Source organism: Sarcophilus harrisii, chromosome 1 (assembly GCF_902635505.1).
Source record: "Sarcophilus harrisii chromosome 1, mSarHar1.11, whole genome shotgun sequence".
NCBI classification, from domain to species: Eukaryota; Metazoa; Chordata; class Mammalia; order Dasyuromorphia; family Dasyuridae; genus Sarcophilus; species Sarcophilus harrisii.
This window is the reverse complement of record NC_045426.1, coordinates 61,124,064-61,139,189: the sequence shown is the minus strand read 5'-3', so window position 1 is coordinate 61,139,189 and position 15,126 is coordinate 61,124,064. Positions and strand designations below refer to the sequence as shown.

The 15,126-nt window shown below is 41.6% G+C and overlaps 1 protein-coding gene across 1 annotated transcript in view; it reads left to right on the top strand.

The window, feature by feature from the left end:
- Positions 1-1,364: 1,364 nt before the first annotated feature.
- Positions 1,365-15,126, top strand: part of NUP210 (nucleoporin 210) — a 148,176-nt gene continuing 134,414 nt past the window's right edge. Inside the window, exon 1 of the mRNA XM_031956678.1 lies at positions 1,365-2,149. Within this exon, the coding sequence (XP_031812538.1) occupies positions 1,758-2,149 (392 nt within the window). The 5' untranslated portion in view covers positions 1,365-1,757. The remainder of the gene's footprint in view (positions 2,150-15,126) is intronic.

Genomic DNA, 15,126 nt, shown 5'->3' with positions numbered 1-15,126 from the left:
AAGTGGGAGTCAGTAGTAAGTGAAGAAACTGTTGTACTGCTTTTGTAGGATTCCACAAAATTGACCCTGATAAAATACTTACAAGGAAAAAAAGTGAGTTATATATGAGGATTAAAAGGTATTAAATAGCTCCTAAGTCAGGCTAATTGGTTGATGAGTCAAGTAGCACCTATCTGTGAGATTTGGAGGACAAATGTTCTCAGTATATGGAATAATATAATACTAAAGCAAAGGTACAGAGGGTAAATTCCATGTGCAAAGTTGCATGTCTCAACTTTGATGAAAAAACTTGATTGCTTTGATTGAACTGGGTCATTAATCATAACTAGCATTTGGAGAATAGTTTGTACTGGGGTTTCTAGTGGGAGAGTCAATTTTATGAGGAGACTGTCTAACAGGATTAAAGCAACACTTTCTGTTTCCATTCTACCCACACCACGAGGCACTCTATTAATGTACTTGAAAACACACAAGTACCTCAGGAAAGAATTCTGCTATTTTTCACTTTCCAATATTCATATTCAGGAGTCCAGAACATGGGTATTGTCCAAGCCAGGGCCGGGTGCTACCCTGATCAAAAGGTGTCTTAGAAAATGCCATCTAGAACCACAGAGCCATCCTTAGTGAGCTGACTCAGTTTTCCACTTCATGAATGCTAAAGCCCATGGAATTGTAAGAGAACATTAGTCCACCATCATATTCACAGAGCTCACCCAATTCCCTCAAGTGCTTTGGAATCTCTCTTCCTTAGTTCCCCACACCACGAAGACAGGTTAGGTAAAACAAATCGTTTTCTTATTTAGCCTAAACTGGCTGGGCCACACTTGACACCGAAAAGCAATGGAAGGGCAGGATGGGTCACCAAAAGGTTTATGGTCCCATGTCCCAAGGACAGCTGGAATTCTGCTTCTCAGAAAGGTGCTAGGTTCAGAGAGCTGCTTATCCTAAAGTTTGGCAATTGGAACGAAACCTTTCCTCATCGGACTAACTTAACAAACCACCTATTTCTCTACCCTCCTCCCACTCCATTTAATATTAGTGCCCCACAAAGAAGGGGGCACCTATTATTTTTCCACATGGGACAACCCAGCCAGGGTTTCAGTTCCTACCTGTCTATTATCTCCCGGGTTCTCTGAGCCTGGTCCCATTCTCCTCCCCCTTCCCCACCCAAGCACAGATTCTACATTTTCTCAGCTCTCCCCAGGGCGAAAGCTCGAGGCCAGGTGGGACCGCAGCAGCTACGACGTCAGCTCCCAGGGGGTCCCCGAGAGTCCCAGAGGTACAGCCGAAACCCACGCCACCTTCGGCTCTCTCCCTCCCCCCTTAGTCCCTGAGCACCCCCCGAGATAGCTGCTCAAGCGCAGGGCTCAGCGCACATTGGGCTGCTCTAGCCTTTGCGTCCGCAGGTGGCGCCGGAGCCCGGGAGGCGGAGGAAGGGGGGCGAACAGTCCGCGGCTCTGGATATTGTAGCGAACAACTCCCCCTCCTCCTGCAACTTTGTATCGCTCGGGACTTCCTCCCCGTTTCCCGCGATTTCCAGGCTGCACAAACAAGGCCGGCCGGGCCTGCCATTTGCGGTGGGCCGCCGCGCAGCCTCGGTCGCTTCGCCGGGGTCGGCCAGCCGGGACCCCGCTCCGCCCGCCTACTCGGGGAAAAACCCGCGCCCGGGTCCCCCTCCCCGCCCACCCCAGCCCAGCCCAGCCCAGCCCAGCCCAGCCCAGCCAACGGCCCAGGAAGTTGCATTCAGATCTGGAGGGATGTCCCACGCCCCTCCCCCTCCACGCCTTATCACCTGCTGCCGGGGCAGCGGCAGCGCGGTCCTCCCGCTAGCTAGACTGTCGGGTGCTTTGGGGCGGGCTAGGAGGGAGCCAGCCAGCCCGCTGGAGTCCGAGAGCGAGCCAGCGAGGGAGCAAGCCCGGCGCCGGCTGGGGAGCAAAGGAGGAGGGAGGATGGCAACTCGGGCCCAGGGGCCGCTAAGAGGCTGGCAGCTATCGCCGCCGCTGCTGTTGCTCCTGCTGCTGCTGCTGGCGGCGCTGGCCGGGGACGGCGCGACCGCCTCCAAGCTCAACATACCCAAAGTGCTGCTACCCTTCACCCGGGGCACCCGCATCAACTTCACACTGGAGGCCTCCGAGGGCTGCTACCGCTGGTGAGTGAGCACTAAAAGCCGCGCTCTCCCCGCAGCCACCCTCTACCCTCCCTTGGGGCCCAGGCGGAGGAGGGAGGAGGGAGCGAGAGCGAGAGCGCGGGCTGAAGCCGGAGAGCGGGGCCGTGGGCGGGGGCAGCAGCTAGACCTGCAGCCGGGAGGGGCCAAGGGCTTGCGCGAGGCCACTGAGCCCGGTCGGATCGGGGTCAGCCCAGGCCGGACCGTAGCAAAGGCCGGCGCGTGCTATCTATCCCCTGCAACTCCGGGCAGGTGCGTTTCCGCCGGCCTGCACTACAGCCCCGGTTCCCTCGGGGTCAGGAAGGGAAGGCCAGGCCGAAGGGGGAGGGAGGTGAAGCCTCTTGGGACCGGCACTACCAAGCCGGCTGCACATGGCGTCGCGAGGACCTGAGAGCGGCTGCCAGACTCTGCCTAGGTCCCGCTGGGCCCCGCCCACTGGGATGCTCCCGCTCCCTCCAGTCCCCCCCTTCCCTGTACGGGAGTGGAGGGGGCCTGGCGCTGTGTCCGGACTCCTGGCGGCGGCGGCGGCGGCTGCTGTTGACTACTGGCGCGGGGGAGAGAAGGGGCAGAGAGGCAGCCCGATCTTGCTCGCCTTGCACGGCGGCTGCGTAGGTGATCTGGCCTCCTCGTGGGGCTCCTTAGCAGCCATGCGCCAGAGCCTTTCACCTCGAAATGGCTGTGAGAAGGAGGCGTGGGCTGCGCAGTTCTCTGCTGGTCCACCGAGCTGGTTTAGGGGCCAGATCTTAGTCCCGGTCAGTGAGACCCGGCAAGCCTTGGTACTGAGGGTGCCCTGGAGTCAAGCAGAGGGCAAGGATCTGGCCTTGCGACTTGGGCCTGCGTGGAGACAATATTTCTTCTCCTAGACCGTAAAGTCACTGACCACTGAGGTGAATGTAATCTGCGCCCTGAAAGGGTCAAACACTAAAAGATCAGCTACTTGACCTGTTTTCTCTTGAAAGTGTCTTGAGACAACATACTAATACCTTGGCAAAGAAAAAGCATTTATTAAGCACCTACCATGTTCATGATACTGTGCTAAGCACCTTACAAATACTTTTTTTGAAAGAAATCCCACTTTATAACTTAGGAAATGTATTCGTCCTGGGCAGGTATTCTCTTGTCAAATTAGTAATAGAGCTGGAAAAATCCAGACCTGATTCTCAAGAAAACACTCTTGAGAGAGCTCTTATTTTCTCTTCTCCTCTCTCCTCCTCTCTCATCACTTCCCCTCTCTTTTCCTCTCTTCTCTTCTCTTCGCCCCTCCCCCCCAAGCCAGACTGCTTTCTGTACAAATCCTTCCTATTGGCCACCATTACTCAGATCCCAGAGACTTTGCCATTAAACTACTATTTTGTTTTGACGAATAGTCCTCGTCACTATGTTCCCAGCTTCCGGGGAAGTTTGAAAACTTACTTTTAGCCAGGAGTGATTACAATGTGGTAGAAATATTAAAAAGAAAAACTGGCTCAGCTTCAGGATTATAGAATGTCAGAACTGGAAAAGATTTCAAATATCATGCAGACTAATCTTTTTTACTTTACAAAAGAGGAAACTGAGCGGTTTCATGATTTGTTCAAGGATGTACAATTAATGGGAGAGCTTTATTTTTAACCTGTATCTTCTGACTTCCAAATCTAGTACTCTTTCCAGATGTTCTCTCTGATAACAAAGATGTAGAAGTGGTTATATGTATGATTAAGGCTAAATAATTTTCAAATTCTGTTGAATTTCAAATTTAAAAGGAGGTGAGAATAGGCTATTCTATCTTGGTCTATTCCTTCTATTTTGGACCATTGTTCAATATTCCACTATGCTTTGCCAGAGTTTAAGTGTTAGCTTTCATCACCGGTGTTTTAAGAAAAGAAATGAGAACTTGATTTGACAAAAGTTCTTATTTCTTGACTCATAGTTGAGATGATGGATGTCCTTGAATTCAGGTCCCTTGGTTCAGAAAGAATGGCAGATTTGGTATCTGAGAACCTCCTTTCAAATCTTAGTTCTGTTTCTTAGTTGTATGTGTGATTTGGGGCAAGTAACTCCTCTGGAGCTCGGTTTTTTTCATTTCTAGGATGATGGGCTTGTATTAGAGGACTTTTAAAAACCTTTTTAGCTCTAAATTTATGATTCAAATTTTAGTTTCTAGCTATTTTATCTTTTTATTTGCTTAGGGTCTTTGTAACAAATTTTTCCATCAAAAGGACTTGCCTGTTCTGAACCATTACTACATTGTGTTAGCAAATAGAATTATTAGTGTTTCCATTCACTTGAATGACATGAAATCACAAACTGAGAGTTGGAAAAGATTTTATAAAAGCTCAGTTTGGTCAGATGAAATACTTAGGCCAAGTGAGAGGAAATGACTTAATTCAAGACCTAATAGCAGCAGTTGGGTTTTCAGGATTAGTGCCCGTGGGTTACTGTTTGGGGGACTACTGGTGGATATAAGCATGTGTGGTGAACAGCCATTCATTATTTGCAGTATTTTAAATTTATGCATTCACATCCTCTTATGTCTAAGTTGTCAGTATTTTTGTTGAACAGAAAAAGGAAACAGTTATTAGAAACATCTGGCTCTAGATAAATGCCCTGTGATGCATTAGAATGCTGTTTTCTTTGAAGTTATTTATCCACACTTTTTCTAAAATGATAGCATCCACATTTTCTTACCATATTCTCTTTTCCAAAAGTAGATGAAATCTGGAAAATTCATTTTTACTTAAATTTGTTGAAAAGTAAATGGACTGGGGAAGAGGGAACCCTTCCTTGTGATGTATCTGAAATGAGCTTTTGCCTGATGCCACAGAAGAATCTTATAGTTAATGTGTGACTGCCTGTTCTAAGTGTATTTTGAGAGGAGTTTGGTGATTGTGATTCCCCCAATTTGACTTTGCAGAGAGACATTATTAGTCATGCATTCAAATGTTTTCTTTAATTTTAGTGATACTGTTCTTAGCATAGTTATTTATCTCTTTAGTTTTGTAAAATTGCTTCTCATGAGATTTTTGAGAAGCGCAGCTTATGAAGCTATTTATTTTCAGTTATTGAAGCTTGGAGGAGATTCCTTTCCACCTTAAGAGTTGGTAGAAATCTCTGAATTAAATCATATTTTGTTATGTGCTTGTGTGTGTAACATACAGCAAACATACACATATAGAATCAGTAAACATTTATTTCATAGAACCTACTTTGTGCATAGCACCATGCAGTGGGGAAGAAAAGCAAAAAAAAAAAAAAAAACCAACCAAACAAACAAAAACCAAATACTCTAAAGGAAACAGCCCCTGCCCTCAAGGAAGGAACAATATACTGGGCAGATACGCAGAGGAAACATAAGTAAATGTAATTCTCCCTCCTCAGATGGAGAAAACACTGAAATCTTTGGAATAATCTGAAGAGGGAGAAAACAATATCATTCAGAATGAGGAAAGGGTTCTGAATTTAGTTTTGAGGGAGGAGGATTCTGAACTACTGCTATGAGGAGGGAATTCATAGGGAACAACTAATGCAGATACATGGACATAAGAATTGGCATATGGTGGTGGTAGAAGAATAAGCATTTATTAAGCACCTCCTGTGTGTCAGTAATTATGCTAAACATATAATTAGTCAGTTTATAATTATTAGGATGATATGAGTTTGAAGTTAGAAGTCCTTGATTCAAAGGGACATCTCTGCTGTTTAAAATTATGAACCAGTTATCTAATCTCTAAGTCCCGGTGCTTCATCTACAAAATGGGGATGAGTATTTATACTATCTCCCTCACAAGTTGTTATAGGGAAAGTCCATAATGTATTTATAAACCATGAGCTATCATTATTTTTTGTTGTTGTTCCCTAGTTGTAATTCATAGTCTTAAGAGAAACCTTAAAGATCATCTAGTCTAATAGTCCTCATTTTACACACAAGGATGCCAGACCCTATGAGAGAACTTAAGTTGTTCAAGACCACAAAGAAAGTTGCTTTCAGAGCCAAGACTATAACCCAACTCTTTAGCGTCATTAGCTCTGTCTTCTTTTTAAAAAATCAGGCAAAAATATTTAGTAAGTACTTACCTATGAAAAATTTGCACCTAGGCATTGTGCTAAGTTTTGGGGATACAAATAGCATAACTTCTGGAACTGATTCTCCCAACCTGGCTTATACTGGCAGGTTGAACCCATGGAGTGTAGTTAGCTATCTCTTCTCTCAAGGTTCTAAAGTTAATCCTGAGAAGTTTGGGAAGCGCAAATTTGGTACTTTTGTTTTTAAACCCTCATCCAGTGTGTCCTCCTCACAATCGACTGACTAACACAGAGTAGCCTTTACTAAGAAGAGAGAACAAGAATTGAAGGCCCAAGGATCTCCCTTCCCCCAACCAAGTACCTTTTTCTCAGGACCTGATTGGAGTGGGCTAAAATCTAAAGTGATTTCAATAAAACACTCTTTCTCCCTACCCCTCAAGAATATTTCTTCTCCTTAGGCGTCCTTTCCTCTTTTTGAGAAGTTTCTACTTTTGGATATGGCATAATCACTGTAAAAATTGCTCCTTTTCTTGCTCAATGGTATCTTGGCTTCTGGGCTATATCAAGCAGTTCACTTCTCAGGGCTGGCCGCTCACTAGACTAGGCTAATGCTGCAACTGACTCAGCTTGTTGATGGGATTGTTCTTCAGCTCTGTCAAAGCTCACAAGGTTGTAACTGGTTCTATTCCATCTCTAATACTCATTCTCCTAAAATCAGGAAAGAATAAACACAAAGAGATTAGAGAGAAAGGAGGGGAGGAGGGGGAGAGAGAAAGAAAAAGAAAGAGAGGGGGAGGGAGAGCACAAACATCAGAGAGATGGTAGCCATGAGATAAGAAGTTATCTCCTTATATAAGGAAGATAAGACAGCTGTCACTGCCTTGGCTATAGCTATTACCTCTCTCTAACATCCCCAATGGCCCACAGCATTCTGGGGGAAAGGGGAGGAATGATAGACAAAGACAGAGATAGAGAAACAGAGACAGAGAGAAAGAAAGGAGGAGAGGGAGGAGGAGGTGTGTGTGTGTGTGTGTGTGTGTGTAACATGTATACAGATATGTATGTACCATTTGTGCTTGTTTATTTATGTGTGTATAGTGTGTATTGTGTGTGTGTATATATGATTGTAGCTCTGCCACTGAGTCACTTCCCTCGGTATAAAGTTTCTTCATTTATGAGATGAAGAGATCAGACTAAATGAAGACTAAGATCTCTTTCAGGTCTAATACTCTATGCTTTTGAGGCTTCGAAGGGTTAACTGTGTATAGGTATTTGTGTGTATGTGTGTGTGTGGTACAAATTTCAACCCCAGTAACTCAGTCACATTAACTACAGCTTTTGGGTGTGTAGCATGAAACTAGTCTTTTCTATATGGTTTGCAAGAGGCCTAGTGCAGGATATAGGTGGAACAGATTGTTTTATAGATGTGGTCAGGGGAAGGATGGTGGTGAGGTGAGACAGGATGATTTCCTTGGTACTTTCAATTTGTCCTGAACCACCTTGTCCCCCATCTTTATTTTTCCTGACTTTATTTTTTTTTTTGCTTCATGTAAGCAGGCTCTACCATGATTTTTCATTCAGGCTCTTCAAGATAAGTCTCTCTTATCACATATTTGAAATCCTCTGTTCTCTTTTTCAGAGTTTCAGAGGATGATAAACTGATGACCTCTGGAGAAAGATTTCATCTCCTGCCTAGCCTGAGATGGTGATCTCAACCAGCTAATTAACAATCATGTGTATGTAACTACTATGTGCTAGACTCTCAGTATACAAAAACCAAAATAACAATAACAAACAGCAGCAACAGAAAACAATATATCAAGACTTTTAAATTCTGTTTGAGAAAGATGGCATGTGCAGCAGTAAGATTATAAAGAATAAATAGAACATAAATAGTAAAGAAGAAAGACACCAGCAATTGGGGGGACCAGAAAAGATTTTGTATTGAATGTGGTGCTTCAGTTCCATTTTAAAAGAAGAGCAGAATTGTGTTCACATTCATGGAGCATTTTATGATTACACATCATTTCATCATCTCAGTGGTCCTCAAAATACATAATAACTCTGTCAAGGTGGCAGGTCCAGCATTATTATCCATATTTTAGAGCTAAGGACACTCTAGTTCAGATGTATTAAATTAGATTTACACACAACTCATACATGCCCAGAATTTGGACTACCCATCTAAGTCTTCAGTTTATTGGTTCAAAACTATTTCTGCTGTATCATATCAATCCTTCCTCCTCCAATAAAAAAATGAGCTGTTTGCCCTAGCTGACCTCTAATGTTCCCTGCAGTTCTGATAATTTATGAGTAGGAGACCTGTAACAGGTTGGTTCTCCCAACTGAACCTAACTTTTATTCATCACCCCCCCAACACACATACACACACACACACACACACACACACACACACACACTTCATGTGTAATTCTCACTTCTCCTTTCTTTTCCTATAGCTTTTGACCTAATCCCTGCTCCACCCCTACAACGGAAGCTAAGGGCTTGAAAAAGCTTCCCTCCTATCCCCGCTTCCCAATTGCTGTAGTAATTGTAGTGTAATGTAGTTTGAGGCTACTTGATTGCCATAGGGATCCACGGTAAAAACAAAACAGTGGTTCTACCTCCGAGCTACAGAACTGCAAGCCTTCAGGTAGATCAGAACTACTTGTATAAAATTTGTGAAGGTGGATTTGTGAAAAGTGAAATCCCCAAATGAACAATTAGCAAATAGTACCCATGTGACCACTTCTGTTCACAAAACTGCCCTCTTTAGGGACTGTTAGCCAATCAAAAAGCATTTAAAAGAAAACAAAAATAAATTAGCCTTGAGAATTGGAGAATAAATAATGCCATCACTATATAGGCTCCACAAACTTCATTTTGATGTGTGAAATGCTTCTGTTAAAAAGAGCAAGTGATATTTAAATCCTTTAAGAATTAATTCTTTAGAGAGCAAACTACTATGTTTTTGAAAAGTTCATGGAAATTTAGACCAGAATCAACCTGACTGTACAAGAGAGTATGTTGGAAGCACTGATTTGGGGAAATTTAATGGATGAACCTCAGTGTACTTATCCAGTGTTTGCTTAAATTTTCATTGAAATGGAGATCTTAACTTTTAATTTCTTAATGTTTCAATTCAAAATTTTACCGATTACCTGTGACATTTCCAGTGTTATGTGGGATGCTGTGGGAGCATTGAAAAAGAATAGAACATTATTCCTTTTTCTTGAGAAAATTACTTATTTCTGACAATTAGAAAATAAAGACAGAATATGCTTATATGCTAGATGAGAAGGTAACTATAAGGGTGGTTTAAGGACACTATTTTGGTGTAGGAAAGGATCTGAGACAGTATTATTCAGATACATATTCAGATATATATTGGCTGTGCCAAAAATGTATGTCACATTCTCTACCTTGGATTCATCCCCTCTCTGTCAGATGTTGAGTAGCATGCTTCATTTATTCCTCTGCAGTTATGATTAAGTTAGTGCATTAATCATGTTTCTTAAGTAGAATAGTTAATAGTTTTTAGGTAAAATGTTGTTATTGTATGAACTATTCTCTTGCTTCTGTTTATTTCATTCTGAATTACATAAATCTCAGCTTCTCTGAAACTGTCCCTTTCATCACTTCTTACAGTGTAATGATATCCCATTGCACTCATGTGGCGTAATTGTTCAATTCATCTCAGATTAATTCTTTGCTAAAAAACAACAAAAACAATTTCTATAGATATTTTTATAAATGTGAGCTTTTTTCTTTTTCCTTTGATCTCTTTATAGAGTAAAGGACTAGTTGTGGTATCGCTATATGTCCTTAATTTTCAAGGGTAATATTTGGACTACAAATTTACTTCTTTGCCATATGTGTTCCTTTAAGCTTGAGTTCACATTCCTCATAGACTATATATATGATTGTGAGAGTGTACCCATACAGGGATTGTTTTTTTTTTTAACAACTATTACTATAATTCTGAGTTAAAAAAATTTTCTGAAAACTAACTGTCCAATTGATAATACAGAGCATACTGGATGGGAGTTTGTGAGTTTTACTAGACAATCTTAGCCCTTAAAGATTTACCTGTAAAATTCTGTTTTTGTTTTTGTTTTTTTCCAGGTTTTTTGTTTGTTTGTTTTTGTTTTTGTTTTTGTTTTTGTTTGTTTGTTTTGTTTTTTCCTGAGGCAATTGGGTTAAATGACTTGCCAAGGATCATAGAGTTAGGAAGTGTCTGAGACTAAATTTGAACTCAAGTCTTCCTGGCTTCAGGGCTGATGCTCTATCCACTACACCACCTAGCTGCCCCACCTTTAGAATTATGAATGGAGAAAGCATCAGTGCTGTTCTAGGCATCTGACCTGTCAGAGAGTAACCTTAGTAGAGGATGTTACACAATGAAATGAAGCAGATAGGTATAATGCAGGGCCTAGAATCAGGAAGATTTGAGTTCAAATTCAGCTTCAAATACTTAACTGTGGGAACCTAGACAAGTTATTTAACCTTTTTCAGTTTTCTCATCATAAAATGGGGATTTCAATAATAATTGAACCTAATTATCCAGGTTGTTATGAAGATCAAATGAGGTAATATTTGTAAAGTGCTTTACTAGCCTTAAATGATTGCTATTATTATCTATATATATATATTCCTAGTACATCTATCTATATATACATATGCATATAGATGTACATGTATACAGTGTAAATGCATTGTAATTTTAGGGGAGCACTAACAGCTGGGGGTATCAGAAAAGGTTTTATACAGGAAGTACTTGAACAGAAGTGGATTGGAAGCTAGTGATTCTGAAGTTTAAATGAGCGTGGAAATGTATTGCAGGCACAGGAAAATGCCTGTGCAAAGGTATGGAGCTGGGAGATGGACCCTTGTATAAAAGGTACAGGAAGGACTCTTCCTCATGTCACTTCCAGTGTGACCTTGTGCAAATCTTCAAGTACTACTGTTTTATCACTAATAATGTGAAAGGGAATAATAATAGACTATAAGTGTGGAAGGGTAGTCTGGAGACCCAGTGCTTTGAATATAATAGATGTTTAGTAAATCTTTATTAATTGTGAAGTCTTTTATTTTTAAAAATATAATTTTTTCTATTAAAAAGAAGAATGTTAAAGTCATTTAAATGCCCAACATCTTTCCCTAGAGGTGATAGAGAGCCTCAGGAGGTTTTTGAGCAGGAGAATGATAGGAGTCAGACCTGTGCTTCAGGAATGTCACTGAGGCTGCTCTGATTTTTTAGCTTTCTTTTCTTCTAGCACTCTGGGCTCCAGACATACTGTGCTCATAGTTGTTCTATGACTTTGATACATTGCATGCTGACTCCTTGCAATCCTAGAGGATCATAGGATCATGGATCTAACTGAAACTGGTTGGGATCTTGGAGGTCATCTAGTTCAGTCTTTTATTTTTCAGAAAAGGTTACTAGAACTTTACTCAGAGTTTTTGATGCTAAATAGGAAATAGGAGCCTGTGAGTGAAGCAAACAGCACTCTTTTTAGAAACTTCTAAATGCAGTGAAAAGTAGGACAGTGGCTACAGATGGGATTCTTGGGAAGAGTGGATGAGAGGACCGCTTCATTTAAATAAACACACACACAAACACACACAGAACCCCTTGTTGCTCCAGCTGCTTCCTGACTGGGGGAATTGGGGGAATTTTTTCAAAATAACTAAACTCCTTGACCTCTGCTGTTCCTGGATATACTCCAAGAAAAGGCCTGGGGAACCAGAGATTCCTGGTGCACACAAAAGCTAGAAGAAGATACTGCAGGCAGTTTCAGCTTCTTGCCTTGGATAAATTGTTGCACATTTTTTCAGTGGTACCCAGAGTCTAAAAAGGTAGGTGGTGATCTGGAATTAGGTGGAAAGCCTAATTAGGTCATTATATGGAGTGTTCAGCAGGATTATGGTGTATGGGCTTGTTGAGCCCTTTTTCCAGGCTGCTCATCTACCTTTGCTGTCTACCTGGCACCCAGTTCTCACCTGTGGCTTCAAGGAGCTATAACATATATAGCGGCCACACCCTGAATGAGAGGAATCTTAGGTTATTCAATTGCCATACTGGCAATGAGTATACATACCCACAAAAACCAAGTGTGTTGAGTGTGAGTCAACAAGGTGATGCAAGAGCTAAAACAAAAACCCTCCTGTGAATTTGGGAGGGTCACACCTTCCAAGAAGAATAAAGAGGTGATGCTCCTTCTGTCCTTTGCTTTAGTCAGACCATTCCTCCTGTACTTTGTTCGGTTCTGTGCACCACAGTTTAGAAAAGGAATGGGTACACTGAGGAGAAACTGAGGACAAATGGTAAAGAGCCTTGAGACAATATCATGAGGGTGTAGGAGAGATGTTTAGCTTGAAGAGAAGAAAAGAGAGGACGATGGAGGGGACAGGAATTAGGAGAGCTCTGCTAAGCTATTGGAAAGCCTGTCACATAGAAGAATCAACCTTGTTCTGTTTGGCCCCAAAGTGCTGAACTGGGACCTGTAAGTGGAAGCTGTAAAGGAGACAGTTCAGGCTCAATGTTGGGGAAAGCTTCCTAACAAAGAAACTTTCACTAAATGGAGTGGAGCTGCATTGGGACATAGTAGGTTCTCTGGCGTTAAGTACCTCAAGGTAGATGCTGGTTGACCACTTGTCAGGTAAGTTATAAGAGGGAATTTTAAGGGGGGAACATAGGATGGACTTGGTGGCCCCTAAGGTCCTTTTCAACACTCGGATTCTATGAAATTCTTATTAGCCTATTGGAAAAGGTATAAGAACAACATTTATCTTGGGAGTTTGTTTAAACTTGTTTCTCAGGGAGAGCTGGGTACCCGGGTTAAGTCAAGCCTGGGAACGTTTTATGTCTGGCCAGCCATAAATAATCATCTTTCCTGAGGCTTATATTTAGTACTATTCTTTCCTCTGAGGAGCTCAGAGCTCCTCAAAACTGAATTCCTCTCCATATCCCTCTGAGGTAGAAGTAGACAAGCCTCTGGGTGTGTATATAATTATGTGTGTGTGTGTGTGTGTATGCATGTGTGTGTATATGCATTCATATATATGTATATACATGTACACACATATAGACACATACACACACATATATATATATATCTACACATATACTTTTGGTTGACTATTGGGAGAAACAGACTTAGGATGATGTCAGAAGTCATACACTGAATCAGCAGTGCAATCCAACTCTCCTGATTCCCTCTTTACTCTGCTTGTCCTGCTTTTATATATTTATAATGATGATGATAGTGACAACAATTAATGCTTTAATGGTTATGGTTTCCTCCCAGTGGCCCTATGAGGATGATAGTATAAATATCATTACCTTCCTTTTATGGATTAAAAGACTGAGGCTTTAAGAGCTGAAGGGGTTTACTCAAGGCCATATGGATAGCAAATATCTCTGTTGGGATTTCATCCCAAATCTTCTGACTTCAAATCCAATCAAGTCAAGCCAAGTCAACAAACATTTATTAAGTGCCTTCTATGTCCCAGGCACTGGGAATATAAAGAAAGGCAAAAACAGAGCTCTTGCTACTAGATCACATTGCTTTTTGTGCTAGGGAAAAGTGAGTGGAGGAGGTTGTTTTTTTGTTTTAACTGTTAAAAGATGTCAGAACTCACAGAGATCTTGGAGTGGATCTTTTCCAAACTCCCTCTCTTTATAGATGGGGAAATTGAAGTCTAGGGAAAGGGAATATCCATAGGTAAGCCACACACTGAGTTAGTTTGGCAGAGCCATCCAAAAGGGGAGGAAAGCTGGAACAGCTTCTATGAATGCAGGCAAGGGAAGTGGATGGGCCTTGAGACTCTAGGCAAACCCACACAAGGCTTTCCTAGATGCTCCAGATTCCAGGGTAAATGGCCTCGAAGCAGCTGGCTACATATATGCACTGTTGTCAATAGTCTGATACATTCTTTCTTCTGAAGAGTTTTCTCTGGTCCTTTTGTCACTTGCCCAAAGATGCAGTTAGAGAGAATGACTACAACAGAGGCATGGTCACACAGCTAGTGAGTCCCAACAAAATTTAGTTAGCATTTATATAGCACATTTGAAAGCAGAAGATTCATTTCCATTAACATTTTCTCTTTCATTTTCTTAAGTAGACAAGCAACAAAACAATATATCAAGCTCTGATTTGTAGTTTGCCAATTTCTTAAGTGTAAATACTCGAATTACATGAACCCATGCATATGTATAAGTAAAAACATACATACATCTACACACACACACACACAGAGAGAGAGAGAGAGAGAGATTGATTTGTAATCTACACTGGCAGAGAGACTTCCCAAATGGAACTCACGCATCCTTGAAGCATTGAGATATTTTCTATATATCCTCTTCCTAAAACACACCTCTATATTCTGTATATAGAACCTTCCTTTGTTACAATAACAACAAATCAAATCAAAAATCCAAACCAAAAAATTGTGACTTATTTGATACTTACAAATGTATGACTTCTTGACCAAAAAGTGACATATTCCCTGTCTTCAAAAGATTAAACCCACACTCAGAAACTTTCCAGAGAGAGAGAGAGAGAGAGAGAGAGAGAAAGAGAAGCTAAATATTTCTAGATTCCGAGTAGTAGCCTTTCCTTTCCATCATAATCTTCTTCTCTAGCAGAAATGCTTAATTTTTTGTGTCATGGACATCTCTGGAAGTTTGGTAAAGCCTACCTACCTCAGAATAATGTTAAATTTTTTTTTAAAGGAAATGTTAAACTGCATTTAGAGATTAGTGAAAATAAATACATAATTTTTCCCCATTCAAGTTTGTGGAGCCCATGAAGTCTTTCTAGGAACTCCTAAGAACTTTTAGTCTATATTTAACATCTTCCTTTTCTGGAAAAATGTTTCAAATCTAATCGTAAACTCTAGCCTCCCTAATAAAGATCTTTGAAACTTCATTGGCAAAATTGAGACTCTCTTCTTCT